This window comes from Anguilla rostrata, chromosome 3 (assembly GCF_018555375.3).
Source record: "Anguilla rostrata isolate EN2019 chromosome 3, ASM1855537v3, whole genome shotgun sequence".
NCBI classification, from domain to species: domain Eukaryota; kingdom Metazoa; phylum Chordata; class Actinopteri; order Anguilliformes; family Anguillidae; genus Anguilla; species Anguilla rostrata.
In genome coordinates, this window is record NC_057935.1 from 13,966,979 (window position 1) to 13,990,032 (window position 23,054).

Consider the following 23,054-nt stretch of genomic DNA (forward strand, 5'->3'; position numbering starts at 1 on the left):
CATTGAAGTGATATTTTAAAAAATTATAATACAATAAATAATAAAACAATACAAAAATAATGGTGCTTATCTTATATTCCATTGGGGTGCACAACGAAGTGAAAAAAGAGGCTGGCTCGCGAGGCTAGGTGCACAGTAATGACGTGAAAATTGTGTTTTTAAAACATTTTCGTTGTCTTTTATTTTGAAACTCGGTTGAGAAACTTTACCGGAAGTGAGAGTTTCATTGGGGCTTGCTGCTGCTGCTTACAAGCTGGCCAACAGAATTTCAAAAGCCGTGTCACAAGACATCGCTAGCTAGCGATTGAGCTAGCTGGCTTAGCTACCGTTTCCATCGTCACTTCAAACTCTTCTCGTTAGCGCTGGCTGGCAAAAGGTAGATTTGCATGCTTTCTCATATTTCACATTTTATCCACCTAGCAAAAATATTAGTTTTCAAATAGTAACGTTTCTGTAAAACTAGGCTAGCCATCCTTAATTTGGTTCAGAACATTTAAGATAGCTAGCAAGCAATAATAAAAACGTAAGGACAGCAGTTCCCTTAAGATATTCTCTGAATCTAGCCGTGTCGGCGTAGCTTTAGCTAGTTAGCTAGCTAGTAATGTGTAAATGTCCCGCTACCTGCATGATCTGTGAATAATTTGGGATTTGTCAAATAGTTTAGCCAACGTTAGATGGAAATTCTATTTATAGTAAGTTGGCACTAACTTGGCTCTGTTTTATAAAATTCGTTTTCAAATGGGTGGTAGGTTCCTAACCTAAACAATTTACCACAAATTGATGTTACACTACTTAACGTTACGATAACGATAGCTTCATTAGCAATGATGAGATAAGTCAGTTTCGTCGTATTTGTTTTTAGTCGATTCTGGGTTAGATACAGTTAGCGGTAATGTGTAACTAGAATAGAATTTTAAATTTGACAGAGCTAACGTTAGCTATCATGGTCATGTAGCTGTCTAGCTAATTAATGTCACTGTGTTGGGAGTCGGCGCATTCACACTTTGTATTACTTCGGTAGCTTCTCACAATCTAATAAAGACATTTCCGCCGCTGTGTTCGCTACTTGAACTGTTTTAGAAATTACAACGGACGAGTATGAGGTCCATTGTGGTGGTTTTGTGGTAGCTATAGTTAGCTCGTGTGGTTTGTGAAATTTGCCAATGTCGGTCAGTAGGTCGCACTGGCAGTCTGTTCTTATCGGAAATGGTAGCATATCTAGACTACTTCAACTGCCGTGGTGTGTGACAAGTTGTAATGAATGCTCACCGCTCGTTGGTGGCTATCAAGCTTTATGCAGCAGTTTGTCCGAGCTCACACAAACGATTACGGGACGGACATTGCCTCGTGTGTCACTGTCACTCGCTCTGCTGCTTGTCTTGAAGAGTACTGCCTGATGGTTTTACAATGCCACCCTAAATATGGGGACGGTAGAGTGAAGTTAGATATTTTTTCTATATTAAGGCATTTGGATTTTCGATGATGAATATGATGAGGCAAAAGTACAGGCAATCAGCTTTTATTTCATGGCATTTGCATGCATAGCCTATAGGTTTTAGAATTTTTCAGAAACAACTGGTTTTCTGTTGAAGCCCCCATTTGCAGCTGTGCAAAAGTGAGTTAACGGATGACTAAGAGGTTTTTAACTGTTGCTCAAGAGTTTCCATTTGTGTGGATTGTTCACATAAATGCACTGAGTGTCTAGTCTTATCTTGATTCTAGTCTTTGTTTTCATCTGTGGAGATTGTATTTGGTATACATCAGCATGAAAATCAGAACAAATTATGGCTGACAACTCAACTGTAAACTGAGAGGACTGAAGGATTAATTAAGAAGAATAGCAGAGAATATCAAGTACAGCAGTTTGGAGAGTTTTAAAAAAGAAAGAAAGAAACCTGGTGGACTCAGAAGTAAACACCATACAGGTCAGCCGAAGGAGACATCTGTAAATCCTAAGAGCTGTCAAGAAAAACCCTAAAACACTGGTCAGTGACACCAGCAGTCTTCAGAGGGCAGGGGTGAAAATATCTCAAGCCACCATACAGAGAGGCTTCAAGAACAGAATTACAGTGGGTACACTGCAAGATGCAAACCTCTAATCAGCAGCAAGAATTAGGAGGCCAGATTAAAATTCACCAAAAATTAGAAAGAGACAAACCAGAAGAGATCTGGTTCAGTTTTATGGACAGACAAGACCAAAATAAACCTTTACCAAAATGATGGAAAACCAGAATTGTGGAAAAAAGAAGACTGATGATGCAAATCATCCCCCCTTCATCTGTGAACTATGCAGGAGGTAGTGTCATGGCTTGGGCATGCATGGCTACTTGTGGATCAGGTTCGCTTGTCTTTATTGATTATGTAACTGAGGATGGCAGCAGTAGGATTTATTAGAAAGTGTACAGACTGATTTTGTCTGGCTGTATACAAAGAAATCCCTCCAACCTCATCAGCCGGCACTTCATCCTGCAGCAAGGTAATGACCTCAAACTCATTGCCTGTGCAACCAAAATCATTCTTTGGTGGGAAAAGTGGAAATTTCTGCACTGGCCAAGTCGGACACCTGATTTAAATCCAATCAAGCATGCATTCCACTTGCTGAAGAGGAGACTGAAGACAGAAGCCCCCTGAAACAAAGATCATCTGAAAGCAGCTGCAGTGAAGGCCTGGAAAAGCATTTCCAAAGGACATGCCATACATTGGTGATGTCAATGGGTCTTTGACATCATGCAGTTATTGCATTTAAGAGCTATGAAACCAAATATTAGACTTTATTGCTTTCATTTACTTTTAATCTGTTAACTCTTGCACATCTGAAAATGGGGGGACTCAACACAATATCAGCTGTTTCTGTAAAATGGTAAAACATAAGCATGTGAATACAGTACCGTGAAATGAAAGCATACTGTTTGTACTTTCGTCTCATTCATCACTTGATTTCAAATCTAAATGCCTTAGGTAGACATATAGGAAAAATAACAAATTTCTCTCTTCCTTTACCATACTTTTGGAGGGTACTGTATATGCTGTCGTAGGCCTAAATTCATTCAGCATTCGTTTAATAGCAATTAAAAGCAATGACATTTTTCCCCACAGTTTGAAAATTCAGCAATCATTCCAACTAATTTGCCAAACCTAGTTTGTGAAGAAAAAGTAAAGCACTGGCATTTAACACTTCTTGTTAATATCCAAATTAAGGACAAATGTTTGATTGAATACAAGCCGTCATCTAAGCGCCATTGTTGCTGTCATATTCAATTGTGTCATTAGCACATTTTTTAAGTAATTTAGCTTATCACCCTAACTCATAAGCTGCCATATTTTTACTTTCAAATTGTCCTTCTGTGGTGTACAATTACAATTGTAATATCTTCAGTTAGATTCGCTATTACTTTCTGTGGTTATGACGTTATCGATATACGCTGTTAGAATGGTCACAAAAGCTAAATATTTAATTCCTTGCGCTTCCAGGGGTCAGGATGGACAATTCAGGGTACTGCAACGAGAGCTTCAACAGCCTGCAGAGTGGCACCAGCGACGAGGACATGGTGGAGATAGCAGGCGCCACTCTCGATTTCTCCAGCACCGATGACGTACCGCCCCTGGACCGGGACTATACCTCAGGTATGAGTAGATATCGTGCGGGGTCAAGGAATGATTTTAGCCGATTAAGTTCATTAGAGTGCATAGTAGTTGTAACCTAACAACCACAATCAGGCTTTACCGGTATCACAGATGTGGTTATCAGCTTGCTAAGTGAACATGGGCTTTTTTAATCAAGCTCTGTGCACATTCCCTTATGAGCCTAGAGCAGCACAGCATGGACCGCCAGCGTATTTCTCACCTGCGGAAGAAAGACCGATATGGAAGGATATATTGGACGGATGCGAAGAACGTAAAACACTCATAATGGTTAAACCATAAAGTAACACCATTGCCACAAACAAAGCCAGGGACAAGCGTTGGCAAAGAATTGCTAATAGTGTAAATTTTTACCAACAAAAATGGGTCTGTGAAGTGACAGCAGAAGAAAGGCCACAGAGAAAAGTTTTCTTTAAAGAGTGCTAAACCTCTTCTTTAAGTACAGTGTTTTCATCATTTGTGCCTGTACCACAGATCTTTTGTACCGAGTATCCACGGGGAAACCCGGCCGATTAATTTGGCCTCTAAATAATCTCCACCCTGCAAAAACACCCCCAAGCTCTACAGGAGTTCTACGGGATCCGAGAGAAATTGAGACACCTTTTTCCAAAGAGAAGATTTGTCAAGGGGCGGTGCATTCATATGTTTCAGTCTGATAGCTTGAGCATGACCAGGCTAGCCGTGGAGCATAAGTTTACCATGGCGGTATACCCTGATTTAAAGTGAGTCAGCTTCATGATACGAAAAGCCCAGTGTTCAAGTTAGCTTAAGAGCTTTAATTATATTAAAAGTTAGCTTGTAGTGTTGCATCTTGCTGAGCCCAGCCCCATCATGTGATGATTTGGCTTGACTGAATCGCTCAAGAGCTGTACGTTCCTTTGACTCTGTGGCTAAATAGCATTAAGGAAGTTCAGTGCAAGACTGCTGCACTTAAAAAAAAAAATTGTTTGGGTTTAGATATTCCATGATGCTTGTCTAAGTTTCTCATTTAAATGTCTGGTGGTGGACACACCATGTACTGTTCGTGAGACAAAACACTGATATCATAGTCACCTACTTTGTATGTATGTATGTGTGTGTGCGTGTGCCTATTTGTGTGTGTCAGCTTTTCTTGTACAGTGTGTCTGTTGATAAGGCAAAGTAGTGAGTTAATCGAATCACTGTGTTTACACAAAAAGGTAAGTTACTTATATTGGAAAAGAATAGAATTCCTGTCACATGATTGATTTTGGTGTCCTGGGTTTTAACAGATATGTCCATGACATGCAGGAAACACTCTTGGCAATAGTCATCCATCGGAGGGCCACAACGTAGGAATGTGAGAATACATAATGACAAGATGATGCGAAAAGGATTTTGGTCTAGCATTACTGTTAACACTTGACCTTGTCAAGACTCTTGTCTTAAGCTGGTGAAAGGTATGGTGCTGTCAGGCAGACCTGAATTAATTGCGCCTGAATGTGATCCATGTTTCTGGTTTATCTCAAGGATGAGCTGTCATTCGTGTGAATGGCTCCTGAAACTGGTCATCACTAAACTGTGACCACGGGCCAGTTTAGACTAAAACATTTGCTAATTGACTTTCCTCCTGCTTGGTAATTTACAGATGCTGATTTGACTACAGGAGGTGGCTCAGGCTTGTGTTCTGTATAGAGTGTATGTTTCCCCTCCTGGCTCTTTTCTGCATGGAGGTGTTATGCAGTTCCTTCAAAGTTTTTGCATTTTATTTTTTGGTTCCTCTGATTCTTATTTACTCAGTGTCCGACCCTAGGTTTTATATTCCTGTCTGGCCTTTTTGAGGGGAGCCAGAAAAATTCTCATGGCACAGCGGAAAAGCCCATTCAGACTGATAACTGCTCTTTTGCAAACTCTCCAGGGTCGCTGATTAAAGCAAGATAAGCACAAGCTGTTTGGTTGCTTACATACTGAAAAGAACACCCAAGGAACTCAGCTGTTGTGGGTCAAATGGCAACCTCTCTGCAGTGGCCTCCGGTTAAGGTTTAATGGGGCCTCATGTTTTCAGTGGAGTCCTGGTGTGGGGGGGGGGGCGGTGTGTTAGGGTGCGTCAGGAGCGGTGAGCAAGCTGCACCACGTGTGTTTGTGTGCACCACTGGACTGCAGAGAGTTGGGCTTCATTAGCATTCTGATGCAGTCGGCACGAGCTGCACTGTAATGAAGACAAGAGGCCGCGAGAGCAAGGAAAGAAGGGTAGGAGATTGACCAGCCGTGCGGCGCGCAGGTGGGGGGTGGCGGTGTGTGTGTGTGTGTGGGGGGGGGGGGGAGATGGGAAGATCCCCTGCAGGGGTGGCGAGCTCAGCTACTGGAGAGCCGCAAGGTCTGCTGTGTTCTATTATCTTGATCCCTGAAAACCAGCCACCAGTTTTTATTTGAAGTTTAATTTTTTTAAATATTACTTTGATGTGATTTCTTTTTGCATCTGATTTGTCCTAAAGAAATACCAGGGTGTTCAGTACTAAACTGATAAACGTTTTGGTCAGAGAAATCACTGTTTGTGTTTTTCAACCATCACTGGCAATGGTTGATCCTGGTCCCAGAGAGCCACAGGGTGGCTGGTATTTGCTTTCAACCGGCAACCAACAATATGGTTAGATATAAGAAACCAGCTGAGGGAATTTGCCTGTGTAAGAAACTGCTTAAATATTCTAACAAGTACTGAATAATGACATCCTAGTGGTGATCCAGGAACATGGTTGGCCATCTCTGGTGTAGACCATTAGAAGTAGGGCTAGCTTAATTCCTGTGGAAGACAAGGCCATTTTTCAGAACTGCCCAGGGACAGTTCTGAAAAATCTCTGACCAAGTTGTTGTACAGTATGCAGGATGAACGCTCCAGCATCCATATTAAATATGATATATTGTGCTCTGTCCCTGTGAAATTCATAGGCCTCTACATACAGTAAAAAATCTGGGGCAATCTGAGATGGATGGGTGAACAGCCATGCTGTAAATTGCATGCTGCCCCTTTTGAGAGAGAAAAACAGTCCTTTCAGTTTACCATGTTAAGAGTACATTTTTTTAATCGCCTCAAGTAAAGCCATCTGGCAAATGTTAAAATTGTAATTGTAAATTTGAGTCCCGTGTGCTTGAGCGATTGGATCCCTCTGACCTGGGGCAGGTCATCCTGATCGAAGCCTCCAGAGGGGCTGTTTGTGACACCAGCATAGTCTGGACAGTTCTGTGTGTGGGACATAAAAGTGCCCATGGGGCAAATTGTGTTGGGGTTAAATTAACCAGCCTGCATACTGTGTAAGGTCCTGTTGATGAGATGATGAAAAACCCTGAAGTTTCCTGCCTATATGAGATGCTCTGAGTGTAAGGGTGGAGGGTACCTATCTGAAGGAGGTAACTGTCATTAGTTGGAATGCAGTTCTTCCCCTTCAGTTCTTTCCTTTCTCTGTTCCTCCTCAGTGCATGGCAGGGGATCACCTGCAACTCAGGACTCTACAGTGCTCACATTTTAGGAGGATTTGCTCCTGAGACTTGATGTGTACTAACTACAAAAATAATTTGAGAGCACATCGAGTAATTGGGACACATTAGTGTGCTCCTGGTTTTTTTTCTAATCTGGAGCACGTCTGCTCCTTGGAAGAAATGTTAGTGTAGAGCCCTGCGGCTACAACTGCACGTCCGCCCCCGATAGGACTGACGTCTCTGAGCACAGACCACGGAAGCTTGGTTTGGGAGCTGGCCGAGACGAAGGGGAAGAAGCCACCGGAAACTGGGGGTGGGTGAAGGAAAGGGATGTGAGGAGTGAGAACCACAGCAATGACAACGCTGTGTTTGTTTTTTTGGAACCCCGCCCCTTTCGCCTGCCTCAGCATGGTTTTCAGTGCCGGTTTTACCTGATGAGGGGGCAGAACCTTTGTTGTCTTGGAGTTCAGCTTCCTCAAACTTTAGAGCATTTAGACTATGCGTTTTTGTTAACACAGTCATTTACTTTTGTGTCTAGTGGCGATGGAATCATTCAGTTTTCAGGCTATCCAAGTTAATGTAACTGTTAATCTTTCTTGCATTAGCACTGGGGAATCTTAACACCTGCCAAATTCTTTCAGATTTTTGAGGGTTTTAGCATGTGTGGTGTACGCCATTATTCTAAAAGACTGTGCAGCTTACATTTCTACATACCGTGAAATACAGTTGTTGCTAACTACCATGTCCAAGGGTACAACGCTAGTATACCTCATAGGAGTTGAACCTGTACCTCTGAGTTTCCAGTCCAGTCCCTTTATCGTTGTATTGCTCTACTTGGCTTTGGTGTATGGGGTTCGTTCATGTAGACGTCATTTCTCCACGCCAGCGTCATTTCGCATGGTTGCCCCCTCCTCTCCTGTTGCTCTTCAACCTTGGCTGTGCCCTCAGCCTCAACAGCGCTTGTGCCTCGTTATAAATGTAGTCCTGGGAACCTAAGGCTCACGGAGGTCATCCCGTCTCTGGCGTAAGCGGTCCCCCGCCACGGAAGCAGGGAATGTCGTCAAACATAGGGTCAGAGGTCAGCGTGGGGGTCGCATGACCAAGTCCGGCTCAGTCGGTACTTTCTCAGGCTCTCCCTCCCTCTCCTGAGCACATTTCCCAGATGGAACTGAGAACTTCACCTTCCAGGTACGAGGTGCGGCTCACCATTGTCAAAACCAACAACATGCCGAAACCCTGGTTTTGGAGGGAAGTAGGAAGACAACAGAACCTTTGAGGTCTGAGAATTGTGTTTTTGTATGTGATCTACCCATCTCTCTGTCTCTGGCTCTCTGTCTCTCTGTTTCTCTCTCTCTGCCCCCCTCCTCTCTCTCTCTGCCCCTCTCTCTGTCTCTCTCTGCCCCTCTCTCTGTCTCTGCCTCTCTATCTCCATCTCTTTCTCTCTCTGCCTCTCTATCTCCATCTCTCTCTACCTTTGCCTCTCTCTCTCACTCTCTCACTCTCACGCTCTCTCCCTTTCTCTCTCTCTCGCTCTACCTCTATCTCTCTCTCTCAGCAGCAGGGGACTGCAGTGGGGAAGCTACATTCAGAAATCACTCAGACTCACTCCCAGCTCTGGCGTCGGTGGCTCGGCTTTCTCTGTTTGTTTTTCTCGTGTCCGTGCAGTAATACGAAGCTTTTAAAAACGAACAGGCTTCGCCGTGTCCCGACGAACGCTACAGCGGTGAAATAGGAGCTCTCTGTATCTCTCTGTATCGCACATTTTGTGTTTGCCTGTATCCGTGTCGTCTCGCTCACTTGGCTGGCGTGCTGCCCTTTGTGTTAAAGGGCTTCGCCGGGGCAGCTGGGATATTGGGTTACAGTAAGCATGACTCAGGGGTACACCACGGCCCTGTTTCCCAGCCCCGGCCTGGCTATCAGATAGACAGACAAATAAACTGATGGAATGCATAAACAGATTTGTTTGTCAGATTTAAGAAAAGATACGGATAGCAAAATATCTTTATAGCAATAAGATCAACAATAAAAGAAGATGATCAGCAATGAAACAGGATGATCAGCAATAAAACATCAAGGTCAACAACTGTAAACATTAAATGGTAAAATCATTTTGGAGAGCACACATAATATTTCTCTGGATAACAAAGCAGTTAAGAAGAGGAGGCGTTCTGAAATGAAAATACTGGTAATAATACCTTCTCAGTTGAAAGTCACCTCTGGGTTCAAAAAGTGACTTGTTAATTTCCTAAGAAAAATGAGCTTCCTAAGAATGCTGCTTGGCAATCCGAGAATATTGACCCACCAAAATCTTTCCTCCCTGTCCTTATAATTGAAATTCCTATTTAATGCGTCAGAAACCATTAAGGGGCATGAGCAAGTACAGTACTGTATAAATAGACACTCTGTAATATAGCAGCCCAAACCCCTGTTACAAACTGGAAACCTCCTGTAGTTGAGGAAAGAAGCCTGGATAGAACGCAGGAGCTGAGTATCTGGCGTGTCTATAGAATCTGTGCTTTTTACCCGTACGTTGGCAGGAGTTTTGGTGAGGGCAAAGGGCCGGGCTTCCGTCCGGCAGCCTCAGGCCCCAGTGAGTTTTTATCACCTCGCCTCACCTCACGCCATTTGGCCATAAAGCTCCGCGGTGCATGCAGCTCCCTTTAAAACGCGCACCGGAGAGCGAGGGTCACGAGGCACACTGTCGGCCACCTGAGTTCCTCCAGCAGGCTTTGCGTTTTTCATAAGAACAGCGCGTGGGCGTGTATAACCCAGCCCGAGCTCCCAGTTGCATTGCGCAAGCCACTGCTTCCTTATCACAACAGCTCACTGCCTGGTAATCTGTTAATATGTCAGCATTTAACATCTGACATAAAATGGCTGATTTAAAGTACTGTGATTTAATGTGTTTGTTAAAGCTTGGCTTTAGCAAATGTCACGTTCCAAATGTAAATGCTCTAATGTCGCAAATACTCTTTGAATTTTATTGGCAGCAGGCACCATACAAAGGGGCTTGTGTTGCTTGCAGGGTTTGTGTTGTCTTGTCTCTTGTTTTAATTTGATTGGCATAGCAGCCCTACTTCTCCTCAGTAAAACCAGTCTGACCTGCCTGACTCATACCTGGAATTTTCTGTACCTGCTTTCATTTCTGACAAAGTGTCTTTCTTTCCCCCAGTGACAGGTCAGATTTTGGTGATTTAAACACTTGCATTTTCCTTGACCAACCGGAAACCTAAATTAAGGTTGCACACTTCCTGATTCAGATTCCCCATTTATTAACAAGGAAACAATATAAAGCACACAGACACATGCATCGAGGGAAATTCCAGCCTGTCTTTTTATTTTTTATACTCCTGCTCCAGTTAAGCACTGCTATGAAATGAGATTGAGGTCACTGAAATTTAATGTGGGGGTGTGTCAAATTCTTGTTAAAAACAGTACAGTGCGAGATCTCATTTTGCATAGAAGTTTGCTTGAATTGTTCCCTCTGCTCGTTAGCAACCGTCTAAGGCATGCTGCGCGCTTATCAGGTTTTCATACTACATGTCGATATACCGCAGTAAAATAGGGTCACCAAGGACGCGTGTGCTGTCTGCTGTGCCCATGACCGTATCAGACATTTTCAGCTTGGATAAGTGAATGGGCTAATGAAATAATTAAGAGCAGACTTTGGCACAAAATCCCACAGCATCTGGGCCCTCGTGGTGCGCCCCCGCTGTGCGCTGCGTAGGCGCGTATTTAGGCCAACCGTGTGCGTGTGCAGCCCTGCGGTTTCCTGCAGGAATGCGATCTCAGCATGCGGCTCCCCCCAGCTGGGCTGAAGTGGGTGGGGCTTCAGGGGCTCACTCGCCTGAGTTACTATCTCTCATGAGCTGGTTTTACTTTGTTGTTTCTTGACCGAGTCTTTGATTCAAGAGGCTTTGGTTATTATTACCTCATACACTCATATACAAATGCATTTGTTTTTCCAACTTTCGTGGCATTGATTGATGCAGGCGGAGGTGGTTTACATCTCGGTGGACTGCCTTGAATAAGGTGTCGTGTGATTGGTGCTGGTCCTCTCTCGGCTGATGCGGACACTCCGGGCTTTGGTTTTGCCCATTCTATTAAAGTGTTGGCAGCAGCGCATAAAAAGATTTTATGATGTCTACACATGGAGGGTTCTTGGAAAGGTTCAGTGTGGGGGTGTCTGTTTATTTTTCTGCGGAATGTCTCGCATCTCCTGAATTGTTTGTGGTGCAAAGACCAGAAATAAGCTGCGGTATCAGCAACATGATCAAAGTCCCCTCCTGCAATATTCCTGCCATTTCCTGTTTGGGTTGATGTTTAGTCTCTGAGGCTGTTATTAGGTCCGGTTCCCCAGCATTGTGTTTGTGTAATGTTATTTAACACGTCAGGAATGCTTTAGTTGTTTCGTTTTGGCTCTTGAAGCGGTATTGTGTTCAAGCCTACCCAGATTACTGTGCGCGCTCTTTTTGGTTTGCATTTGCAGAATAAACGTCATTGTTTGAGTTTTGGCGATATTTTATAGGGATCATGCAGCACATCTTGTTTTGATATTCTTGCATTCTTTTTATTGTGAATAAATGACTAAGCATTCAGAAAAGTAGTGTTTTTCAGACATATAGAACGTAAGTGCTTCACAACAAGAACTGGCAGTCCAGTCGGTCTTGGCTTGTTTAGCATTAGGCTATCGTGCGTACGTTAGTGTTTGTTCATGCGTTTATGCATGTATGCATGTGTGTGACTTAATCCTTGTGTTCTCCCCCCCCCTCCCCAATCACAGGCTACGGTACCCATGGCAGCGGGGGGGACATGCTGAACGGAGGGACCAGGCTAATGGACCTGCTGGAGGAGGCGGCCCCAGGAGTGGGCACGTATGAGGACTTCAACACCATCGACTGGGTCCGCGAGAAGTCCAAGGACCGCGACCGCCACAGAGAGGTGCGCCGGTCGCCACGGTTACCGGACACGGGCGTCGCCTCCGTCCCCTCCTGTCTGTCGCTTATTGCCTCAAAGGCCACGGTTTATAAACGTGTTTCACAGATGTGCTGGTCATGTCAGCTCAGTACACATCTTTAGTTGTTTTTTTTATTGTTCCTCACTTGTCTTTTCTGAGTAAAATGATCTGTCTCTTAGTATTTTCGTCAACCAGCGAGATATGGTATTACGCACACCGTGCGGATGTCGTTCTCCTTGTTTTCAGAATGCTCTGCTCTCAGCCTGTCTCATCTCTGTCTCATCGCCGTCTGGTCACCGTCTCATCGCCGTCTCGTCTGTGTTTGTGTGCAGATTGCCAGTAAAAGCAAAGAGTCGACGTGGGCTCTGCTCCACAGTGTCAGCGATGCCTTCTCCGGCTGGCTTCTCATGCTCCTCATTGGCCTTATGGCTGGTCAGTAGGGAAGGCCCCACCCCCTGCCGCTGTCACTCATTACAGGGCCGTCTGGGGAGGGGAGGGAGGAACTCAATTGTACATAATGTACTTTTTCATACATACAAGTCACTCGATCACTACACTGATACAATGTGATAGTCATCCAAATTCACTTGGATTTGATTACATAAATTCCCAATGGAAGAGTGATCTAATTGTGGGATGAATCATTTACACCGACAAAAAACGGAATGTCCCCAAATTATCTGTGTAACCCGCTTGGTCTTTTTCGCATACATTTTTTGATTTGTCAGAGAGGCCAAGGGTGTGGCTTTAAATTGGTCCACATATTGGTCAGAAATGAGTGTGTTTGTGGGTTTCAACCATCATTACCAGAGGTGGCCAGCCCTGGTCCTGGAGAGCCATGTGGTCTGCTGGTTTTAGTTTTTTCCTTAAAATAAGCAACCAATGCAGACCCGAAGGAGCCAACAGAGGCAATTTATCAGTGTAATCAACTGATCAATAAAGTTCTGGGTAACAAAGATAGCCATTTGACCCTGCGGCTCTCCTGGACTGTAGTTGGAGACCCCTAATTATTACGGGTTAGGCTTGTAGATCTTTCATTTTCCCAAATTAAATTTATGCAGTTCGCTGTCTGATTTTTTCCTTTTTTCCCCCTACACTGAACATATTCAAATTTTTCATAGAGCCCAGGGTTTCCCTATTAAATTGATAAACACCTTGTCCAGATAAATCAGTGTGTCTGGACTTTAAGCATCGTCACGGGCGTCTGACATTATCTGTGATGGTACTGTCGCACAGGGGCCCTGGCCGGAGGCATCGACATCTCGGCCCACTGGATGACGGACCTGAAGGAGGGCGTGTGTCTGAACGGCTTCTGGTTCAACCACGAGCACTGCTGCTGGAACTCCAACGAGACCACCTTCCAGGAGCGCGACAAGTGCCCGCAGTGGAAGAGCTGGGCGGAGCTCATCATCGGAACCACGGAGGTGAATCCGTCGATCTCAGCAGTTCATCACTCCACTTCATTGCTTGTTTATTGCTGCTCATGTCTATTAAATTCGACCTCAGCCCCCGTTGCTTGAAAATGTGACGTAGCTTGACTTTATCGTATTCCGCTTTAAAGTGGCGGTGGAAATTTTAAAGGGCGTAGAAGGCCCTCTTCTGGTGAGTTACTGCAGTTACAGTTTGAGTGCTTTAGCAATGATTATATGTTTATTTTTTAAATTAAAGCTACAGACCCAAAATAAAAGGGAAAAATTACTGTTAAAAAAAAAGTTTTTATATAATGGTGTGATTTTTACGATTCTGTTTGTGTCCTGCAGGGGGCGTTTGCATACATCGTGAATTACTTGATGTACGTTTGCTGGGCACTGCTCTTCTCCTTCCTGGCGGTGTCCCTGGTCAGGTCTTTCGCTCCCTATGCGTGTGGCTCTGGTATCCCTGAGGTAGGACCTGCGTGTCTAACCCCAGTCTAACCTAACCCTAGCCTAACCCAAGCCTTAAAGTGTGGATCCCCAGCACTCCCAGCCTGTAAATTGAATAACTATTGACTGCTGATCCACTCTAAAACTGTGGACAAAAACGAGCTCCACAGGAAACAGCTGAATGTCAGTGCTTATTAAGGGGGTTTTAAAGCTTTACAGTGCCTTAGTATGAACGTGAAGTTTACTGGTGTTTGCCTGCTCACCCCCCCCAGATTAAAACCATCCTGAGCGGGTTCATCATCCGCGGCTACCTGGGCAAGTGGACCCTGGTGATAAAGACCATCACCCTGGTGCTGGCCGTGTCGTCCGGACTGAGCCTGGGCAAGGAGGGCCCGCTGGTGCACGTGGCCTGTTGCTGCGGCAACATCCTCTGCCACCTCTTCACCAAATACCGCAAGAACGAGGCCAAGCGCAGAGAGGTCAGTCTGCAATGGAAATACAAGTGTTCGCATATTCAGCAGACTTGTATACTTATATAAACACCGTACCATTATTGCCAGACATGGTGATTTGCCCTGCACAGACTGTGGCATACCGCATGTGCGGGTTTGCTATGTGGCAGATTTTAAAGGAGCCATTGATGAAGCACCCTTTACTGTGTGTGCATTGATGGAGCACCCTTTACTGTGTGTGCATGGATGGAGCACCCTTTACTGTGTGTGCATGGATGGAGCACCCTTTACCGTGTGTGCATGGATGGAGCACCGTGCGTGCGCGTCTGTATAGAACGTGGGTGTGGTCTGGTCTCGGTCCGCTGACCCGGTGGGCGTGTCTCTCTCAGGTCCTCTCTGCTGCGGCCGCAGTGGGCGTGTCCGTGGCTTTCGGAGCTCCCATTGGAGGGGTGCTCTTCAGTCTGGAGGAGGTGAGTGTTAGCAGCTGGAGCCTGCCTGTGTCCCCTTTTACAAGCCTTTGAAAATATATCATCTTGTATTGCTTTTAACTGTGTATAACCCTTTACCCTTGTTGGGTTTAGTTGGTTCTCTTCCTCCGTTTTATTGTTTTTAAATTATTGCTTTCTGATTCACTGTGCCTCTTGAAAATTATCAGTTCTATCTGCACCTCTGCCTTTTGCTCTGTGGACATATTTTAGAATCATATTTCACTTTTCATTCTTTTAAATGTCTTTAAAGTACTTTAAAGTCCTCTGTAAAGAATTTTGGCCCACCAGTGTTCTATGAAATGAATTATTGCTCTGTCCAATCAGATTGCGTAAGGTTAAATCTGAGACTCGTTCTTCCTTATGGCAGGTGAGTTATTACTTTCCGCTGAAGACGCTGTGGCGGTCCTTTTTCGCCGCCCTGGTGGCGGCTTTCACGCTGCGCTCCATCAACCCGTTCGGGAACAGCCGGCTGGTGCTGTTCTACGTGGAGTTCCACAGCCCCTGGCACCTGCTGGAGCTGGTGCCCTTCATCCTGCTGGGCATCTTCGGGGGCATCTGGGGCGCCCTGTTCATCCGCGCCAACATCGCCTGGTGCCGCTGCCGCAAGACCACGCGCCTGGGCCACTACCCGGTGCTGGAGGTGCTGGTGGTAACCGCGGTGACGGCCGTGCTGGCCTTCCCCAACGACTACACGCGCACCAGCGGCAGCGAGCTGATCTCGGAGCTCTTCAACGACTGCGGCCTGCTGGACTCGTCCAAGCTGTGCGACTACATCAACGTCAACGCCAGCAAGAGCAGCAACGAGCTGCCCGACCGCCCCGCCGGGCACAACGTCTATACCGCCATGTGGCAGCTCTCCCTCGCCCTGATCTTCAAAATGCTCATCACCGTGGTCACCTTCGGCATGAAGGTAATCCAGCCCTGATTCATACACACCTGGCTCTCACTGGTAGCACAATATAAGGGGTTATGGTATAGCGTTCAGTTCTGTGGTTGGGAGGGTGCTTGAACCTGGGTCTCCAAATATGGTTGTGTGACATATCAGCACAGTGGTGCCCCAGAGATCAAATTGGTTAACAAAATACCCAGTCAGGACCAGGAAGTCCCTCATATGTTCATCGCTATAAACTATTGTGGAACAGGAACTGCATTTGATTACAGTGAACTATTCTGAACCAGGAAATGCCTAATTGTTTGATCTCTGTAAGCTAGAGCATAGAGCAGGAAGTGCCTAATTAATTGCAGTTAACTGAATATTGTTTTTTAATGCTGCCTTCCTTGAAGGCAAGCAAAATTAGGCCTTTTGATCAAAGATGTTTTTTTGTTATTCAAATGGCCTTTCAAGTCAGTCGTGATCCTTTTGAGGATTGTGAGCGATGAACAGTCCACATTCTCAGGATGCACATATGCTTTATATTCTTTTTGCGTTGCTCCACTACGCAGTCAGTTCTCACCGTCTCTGTCGTGCTTCTCTCCTCATCCCTCGTTCTTCTCCTCCCCCTCCCGCAGGTCCCGTCGGGTCTGTTCATCCCCAGCATGGCGGTGGGGGCGATAGCGGGCAGGCTGCTGGGGGTGGGCATGGAGCAGCTGGCGTACCACCACCACGACTGGGCCGTGTTCCGGGGCTGGTGCTCCCCCGGGGCGGACTGCATCACCCCAGGGCTCTACGCCATGGTGGGCGCGGCCGCCTGCCTGGGTAAGGCTCCTCCCCCCCCAACGGGGTGACGCTTTAAGCCAATAAGCATCGTCTTTCTTTCCGTGATTTCTTTATAGCTTTGCAGTTAATTGCTTTAGGAACGGATGGTTTCAATCGATTGTTTGGCGGGCACGGCAATAAATCTTATGAACGGGCAAGGCAGGCAACTGGCTGGGGTCCTGGGCATTGGGGGACCCATGAGGGCTGAGTTTTAGGAGTTTTGGGTAACATTGTGACAGTGTAAGTTAGTCCTCCCCCCCCCCCACCCCAGTATTCAGAATTACCTGTTGGCCAATTCCTGAAAATGGAGTTCTATTCAAGACCAGTGTAACGGTGTCTGTGTTATTCTCGCGGTACAGCCGTGTATGACTGATGGTTCTGCTGTAGCGTTTCTAGCCTCTCCCCTCAGCGTCATTAGTTACCGTCGCCACAGTCTGTGTTCTTGAACCTTCCGTGGCGGTTTTGCAGGCGGGGTGACGCGGATGACCGTGTCGCTGGTGGTCATCATGTTCGAGCTGACGGGCGGGCTGGAGTACATCGTGCCGCTGATGGCGGCGGCCATGACCAGCAAGTGGGTGGCGGACGCGCTGGGGCGCGAGGGCATCTACGAGGCGCACATCCGGCTCAACGGCTACCCCTTCCTGGAGGCCAAGGAGGAGTTCAGCCACAAGACGCTGGCCATGGACGTGATGCGGCCGCGCCGCAGCGACCCGCCGCTCTCCGTGCTGACGCAGGACAGCCTGACGGTGGAGGACGTGGAGACGCTCATCGCCGAGACCACCTACAGCGGCTTCCCCGTGGTGGTCTCCCACGAGTCCCAGCGCCTGGTGGGCTTCGTGCTGCGCAGAGACCTCATCATCTCCATAGGTGAGCTGAGGGAGTGAGCTGAGTAATTCAGCTGAGTGAGTGATATGAGTGATTCATCTGAGTTAGTGAGCTTAGTGATTCAGCACTGTGAGTGAGCTGAGTCAGTGATATGAGTGATTCATCTGAGTTAGTGAGCTGAGTGATTCAGCTGAGTGAGTGAGCTGAGTGAATGAGCTAAGTGATTCAGCTGAGTGAGTTGAGAATGTGAGTTGAGTGAGGTAGTTAGTTTTCTGTTTATCCATATTTGTGTGTGAATGAGTTAAAGAATGTTCCATAGCATTTTTTAGGATGGTTGTGTTGTGTTTGGTTATGTTGGGGTGTTGGGGAGTGTGCGTTGGTTGGCGTCTTTGAAACAGTCATATTTTGTGGGCATTTGTTGCATTTTTTGGGTGAGTGTGTAACTGATAATCCTGTCTGTTGTCCCAACCCCCGCCCTCCCTTAGAAAACGCACGCATGCGTCAGGATGGGATCGTCAGCACCTCCCGCATCTTCTTCACCGAGTACATGCCCCCTCAGCCGCCCGAAGGCCCCGCCCCCCTCAAACTGCGGGGCATCATGGACCTCAGCCCCTTCACGGTCACCGACCACACCGCCATGGAGATCGTGGTGGACATCTTCCGCAAGCTGGGCCTTCGCCAGTGCCTGGTCACTCACAACGGGTGAGCTGGGGCGGGGGCAGGGGAGGGTGGGAGGGGGGGTGTCTGTGTTTCTCTGTTCAGAGTAGGTTTTTTTGGAATGTTTTTCCTAAATTCTGAATGCTCTAGAACTCCATTGCCTTCACTTAGCAGTGGTGATTGTTACATCATCATTAGAATGTACAGTTAATAACATTCTAATCACGTTTGTGATCTTATAAGGCTTAATGGGTTAAGTAAGAAGGAGTACTGGGAGTACAGAGGGCTAGGGGGGAACCACACTATTCTAGATGGAAATACTACAAGAAAAATAACCTTGTAATGAGACTATTCATGGTAAGTGAATGATTTACAAGATTAGATTCATGTTTATTTAGGTGTACTGTTGGATGTGGCTGAAGTTTTTTGTATTTTTTCAGACCTGATTTTCATCTTCAATCATCTTTTATTTTCAGTTTTTTTCTTATGAAGAAAATGGTCTCGCTAAGCATGAACACATGTGGTGTGGAAAATGAAAGCCATTTCCAAAATGTGGCTTCTCTTATATTTTCATTTTGTGATCTTTGAGGATAATTGAACGGGAGACACTGGGTTCGTCTAGTTACGCGTGTTTACGCGTATTTCTCTGACCGTTCGTTTTCGGTCTGTTCTGCCTGTGCCGACAGAGCGACTCTTGTGGTCTTCACTGACCTTGGATCAGAGCCAGACGCTGTCTCGTGTACATGTGCCTGCATATGGTTTGAAGCAGCGCATCATATTGGGTTGTACGGTTGCCGTATTTGATGACTGTTTGAGTTCTTGCCAGTATCATGCTGACACCTCCCCCTCTCCGATTCTCTTTCTGTTTTCTTGCAGGCGTTTGTTAGGAATCATCACCAAGAAGGACATACTGAAACACATGGCTCAGATGGCCAATCGGGACCCTGATTCCATCCTCTTTAACTGATTCCCCCCCCCCTCCATTCGGGACATCCCATTGTCAGCTGCCCCCCACCCCCGGGACGTTTAGATATTTATTTCACCTTCAGACCCGCCCACAGAATTGCACTATTTTCATTACTGGGAGGGGCGAAGATTTGGGGAGGAGCAGGGGTGTCTGACAGCAGCGTTACTGAGGAGGAGGTGGAGAGTGGTCTACCCCCCCAGAACCCCCATCTGTGGAGCCAGCTTGCGTTGGGCCTCCCTGGTTCGCTGGGAGGAACGGTGAGGGGGTTCTGAAGCTGGAAAGGGGGTAACAAAGAACTTTTTTTTTGTTGCAAAAATACATATCACCACCACGAGAGCTGTGATTTGATACTAATGTGTGCGTCGACAAATCTGTTACTGCTTGACATGCGCCAACTCTTCAGGGAATCACGACCCCGGCTTTCTGCTGCATGCTGGGAACCGGCCCGGCCTCCCACTGATTCTCAATGCTGCATTCTGGAGGCAAAAAAACTCCACAGTCCTGTTTAATGTTTCATCCATTTCTCCTTAGTTAACAAAGTTCCTCCCTTTATTGTCATCCGAAGCCGGCGCTTTTACACATTAATGAAGACCCCTATAAAGCTGTGCTGACAGGCATTGCAAAGACACCATCAAGATCAGATTGGCTCTTTGGATGGTTGAAATCTACTGGTGAACAATTAGGCATGATTTAAAGGTCGTAAAGATAAAACAAATCTGAATCTTAAGGTACAAGTCTTAAAGAACTCTCCGTTTTGGAGAAATGGCTTAAATGACCCCACATGAGCTTTGGCATCACGTGACCTCTGAGGCCTTGGCCTGTTTCTTTCATGAAGTTTCTGAAATGCTCATGTTACAAGTGACACTGTAATGAGATTAACATCTGGGTTGATAATAATGTGCGATACAAGGAATCACTTTACAGCGTGTAGCTATAATGAATGAAAACCAAAGTTTTGGATTGCTCATTTTTTGTTTTTTTATTTATTTTGCCACGTTAAAGAAACATTTCAATTTGGGATGCATCTATCCAGCTGTTGACACTCCATATTTCACTGGCTGCTGTCTCCATGGAGACCAGCCTGGCTTCCGTCCCACAGCCAGTGTTAGCATCAGCCCACTTCCATTTGCGGGGACCTCGGAATCCCGCTGTAGTCGACTGGAAATTCCATTAAGCCTGGTGAGAGTTTGTAGACAAAATGTACTGTGCAGTGAGACTTCAACAGTGCTCTTCCATTTGCGACGTCCCACTTCCAGCTGAATTGTGGGATATTGCTGTGGCACATTTAGCTAAATTGGCTAGATTTGTGGGATATTTCTGTGGGATTCATAGCTAAACTGGCAAAAAAAAAAGTAATTGCATAATGGCTGCTATTTCAGCTTGTTCTCTAATGAACTTATTCCAGACACTGAAGTGGAAGTGCAGTTGATTTTACTCTGCAGTAAGGAAAAAGCATGACTCCAGCTTAAGTAGCGCTGCTCATTTCCAGTCCTAGTAGGCTGCAGGGTTGTCCGCTTTCCTTTGGTCGTGCACCTGGGTGAGAAATCCAGTCGGACTCAGAGGTTGATCTCCGGTCTGTAAATGTGTACGAGCGTACCGATGGTGGTGCTCTGTTTCTCTGGCATGATGAAGGACACAAACTATTTGATTGTTACTGTGGACAGCACTTTCACTTCCCACTGCAGTTTTGCACTTATGATCCATTCAGTAACTGCCGCTTCCTGCAAATGCCTGCCAGCCTTCAGCCACGGCCACTGGGCTGCAGTTCTCCTCTCTGGCCACTAGGCAGTGCTGTTGCTCATCTGTTAGTTTCTTCAAAGATGGTGATTGTTCAAGCTGAGTCACCGCTGCTTGAGTTTTAGTTTTGGCACTGGTTGTAGCTCGTGTCTGAGACTGTGTAGAGAGCAGATGTCTTTAAGGAGAAAAAAATGTATGCAAAATCATTCTGTGAATAATCACCTCTTTGGGAGCAAGCAGAATATTACAAATCCCATGTTCTGATATTGTAGATTGGTGGGGGAAAAAAAGGGATTTAGTCACGCAGTTTTCCCTCCATGTATTCACCGTCTCTGCTCCCGAGTGCTACTGTCACTGCCTGCGTCGGACATCTTGTTCATGTTCTGAGGTGAATGTGGACAGGAGGTCAACGTTACAGCCGCGAAGCTCCACTTTCATGCGTTTTGTCACTTTCGAAGCCACATCGCTTCATGTACTGCACTTCCCTTGTCCAACACGATTCCCATAATCATTGATCCACAGCCCACCCCTTTTAAATTATGTCTACAGGCAGCCCTTCTCGTCTTTGTCTTTGGTGCAGGGGCAAGACAACCCAGGTGTGAGGTAATGCAACCTCAACAAAACCATTTGGAAAAAGCAAGTGTAGTAAAATAAAAATCCAGGAGAGACCCCGTGACTATAATGTCTCGTCAAATTAAATTTCTTCCACCGTGCTGTAAGCCCCTCCACCTCCCTCCCTCCCTCCCTGTGTTTTAAAAAGCATTTAAGGGGTTTTGAGGGGGGCAGCGACTGGACTGTGCGTCAGGCCTTTTCTCTAATCCCAGGAGCCTGGGCGGCCTGGCTCCAGGGCCTATTGTTTGGGCTGATGGCGGCTTCAGCGGCCCGCTGGCTGCCAGGATGTTTTCAGCCCGTTTCCTCCACCGGGCCCCGTTCGCCGCGAGGCCGGCTCCTACTCTTGGAAAGTCGACTTCCTGTCTCTTTTTTCAAAGGACGACAAAAAGAAATAAATAAGTGAGAGACTGTGGCGATGTAGACAGAAAAGCACTGTTGATGCAGACTTAAGCGGTGGAGGTGGTAGGAGGGAGAGGGCGCATTAAGCCCTGGTCACACCATGAGAAAGTGTCCCCGGGGGAGGAGAGGGGTTAACCAAACACCCACGGTGGGGCCGCACACCCGTCTGCGTCCAGGCCGGCTTCTCAGACACGGCCGGCGTGCGGCCAGAGATTCTGCCGGCTAACCAGATACTCCACTCCCGATCTCTTCTGCTGTGTTACGTTATGGGATAGAGTGTTAAACGGTACTGCGTCGTACTTGGTCACGACCCTTTCGTGAAGGTTCATCAGTTGCACCTGGTTGGAATGTTTCTGCATCAGCAGTAGGGAGGCTGAGTGTTCAGTGTGAAGAAAGTGGAGCAGAGTATCTTTTTAGTCAGTAGATTCTGTAGCATGGCTCTGTATTGCAGTAGTTAATGTCACTGCCTCTGGTCCCTGTTGCCATGATGGAGTCACAGAGGGGACTCGAACTCTGAACTCCCCAGTCTCAGTAGCACGGAACTCTGGGTATTGCTGTTGTCTGGGTATTGCAGAGAAGTGTTAAAACATATAGCAGTTGTGATACACTAAAAAGCGCTCCATACATAATATGTCCTTGTCTGTCTGTTATTTTATTTCAATTTTTTTCTGGAGATATTTCCATAACATAACATTGGCTTACAATGGAATGTGTATTTATTTTGTACTTGTACATATGAGAAAATGAGATCTGACATTGTTTGTATCATTTTCTGATTGCATATGAATGCAACCACAAAGCATGAATGAGACTGATCAAAATAATTTATTCCCAGAATCAACTCACATTTACTATAAATTAAAAAAGTGAAACTTACGAGGAGGAGACGTATTTATTCTTTGTGTGTTTGTGCGTGTGTAGACTTGTTGAATCAGCAATGGGAAAAATCTGTCACGCGAGTTCAAAAGCACATGTGAAGACAACTGAAACAAATTAAAAGGAAATCCCAGTCATTTGATTGGAAACAATGGTTTGGCAATGCCATTGTTTGTGTCACCCCCCCCTTCCAGAACAGAGACTGTAGAAATGAGCAGCCCACCAATCCTGGCTGACTTCACTCGGCTACACAAGAGCTCTGGTTTTTCTGCATTACACACTTTGAGCTTAAAATGCTGTATAACTGCAGATTTTCTTATAAGGTGAAACTGTCCTGTGGAAAATTGACAGGAAGCAGCGTTACCAACTTAGTGAATTACCAGATCGCTAGGGGACCACATTAGCACCCTTTTTCTTTGTTTATCTTTGTTGTCAAAGCACTACTGTTTTTA

General features: G+C 46.1%; 1 protein-coding gene across 1 annotated transcript; it reads left to right on the forward strand.

Annotated features, from left to right (window-relative positions):
• Window positions 1–224: 224 nt before the first annotated feature.
• LOC135250255 (H(+)/Cl(-) exchange transporter 5) lies at window positions 225–22,602 on the forward strand. Its single transcript, XM_064326357.1, has 13 exons — window positions 225–376; window positions 3,472–3,624; window positions 11,858–12,015; window positions 12,364–12,463; window positions 13,268–13,455; window positions 13,792–13,914; window positions 14,166–14,372; window positions 14,735–14,815; window positions 15,201–15,743; window positions 16,343–16,529; window positions 16,998–17,396; window positions 17,840–18,056; window positions 18,888–22,602. The coding sequence occupies exons 2-13, from the start codon at window positions 3,480–3,482 to the stop codon at window positions 18,976–18,978; spliced, it is 2,439 nt and encodes an 812-aa protein (XP_064182427.1). The 5' UTR covers window positions 225–376; window positions 3,472–3,479; the 3' UTR covers window positions 18,979–22,602.
• Window positions 22,603–23,054: the final 452 nt, after the last annotated feature.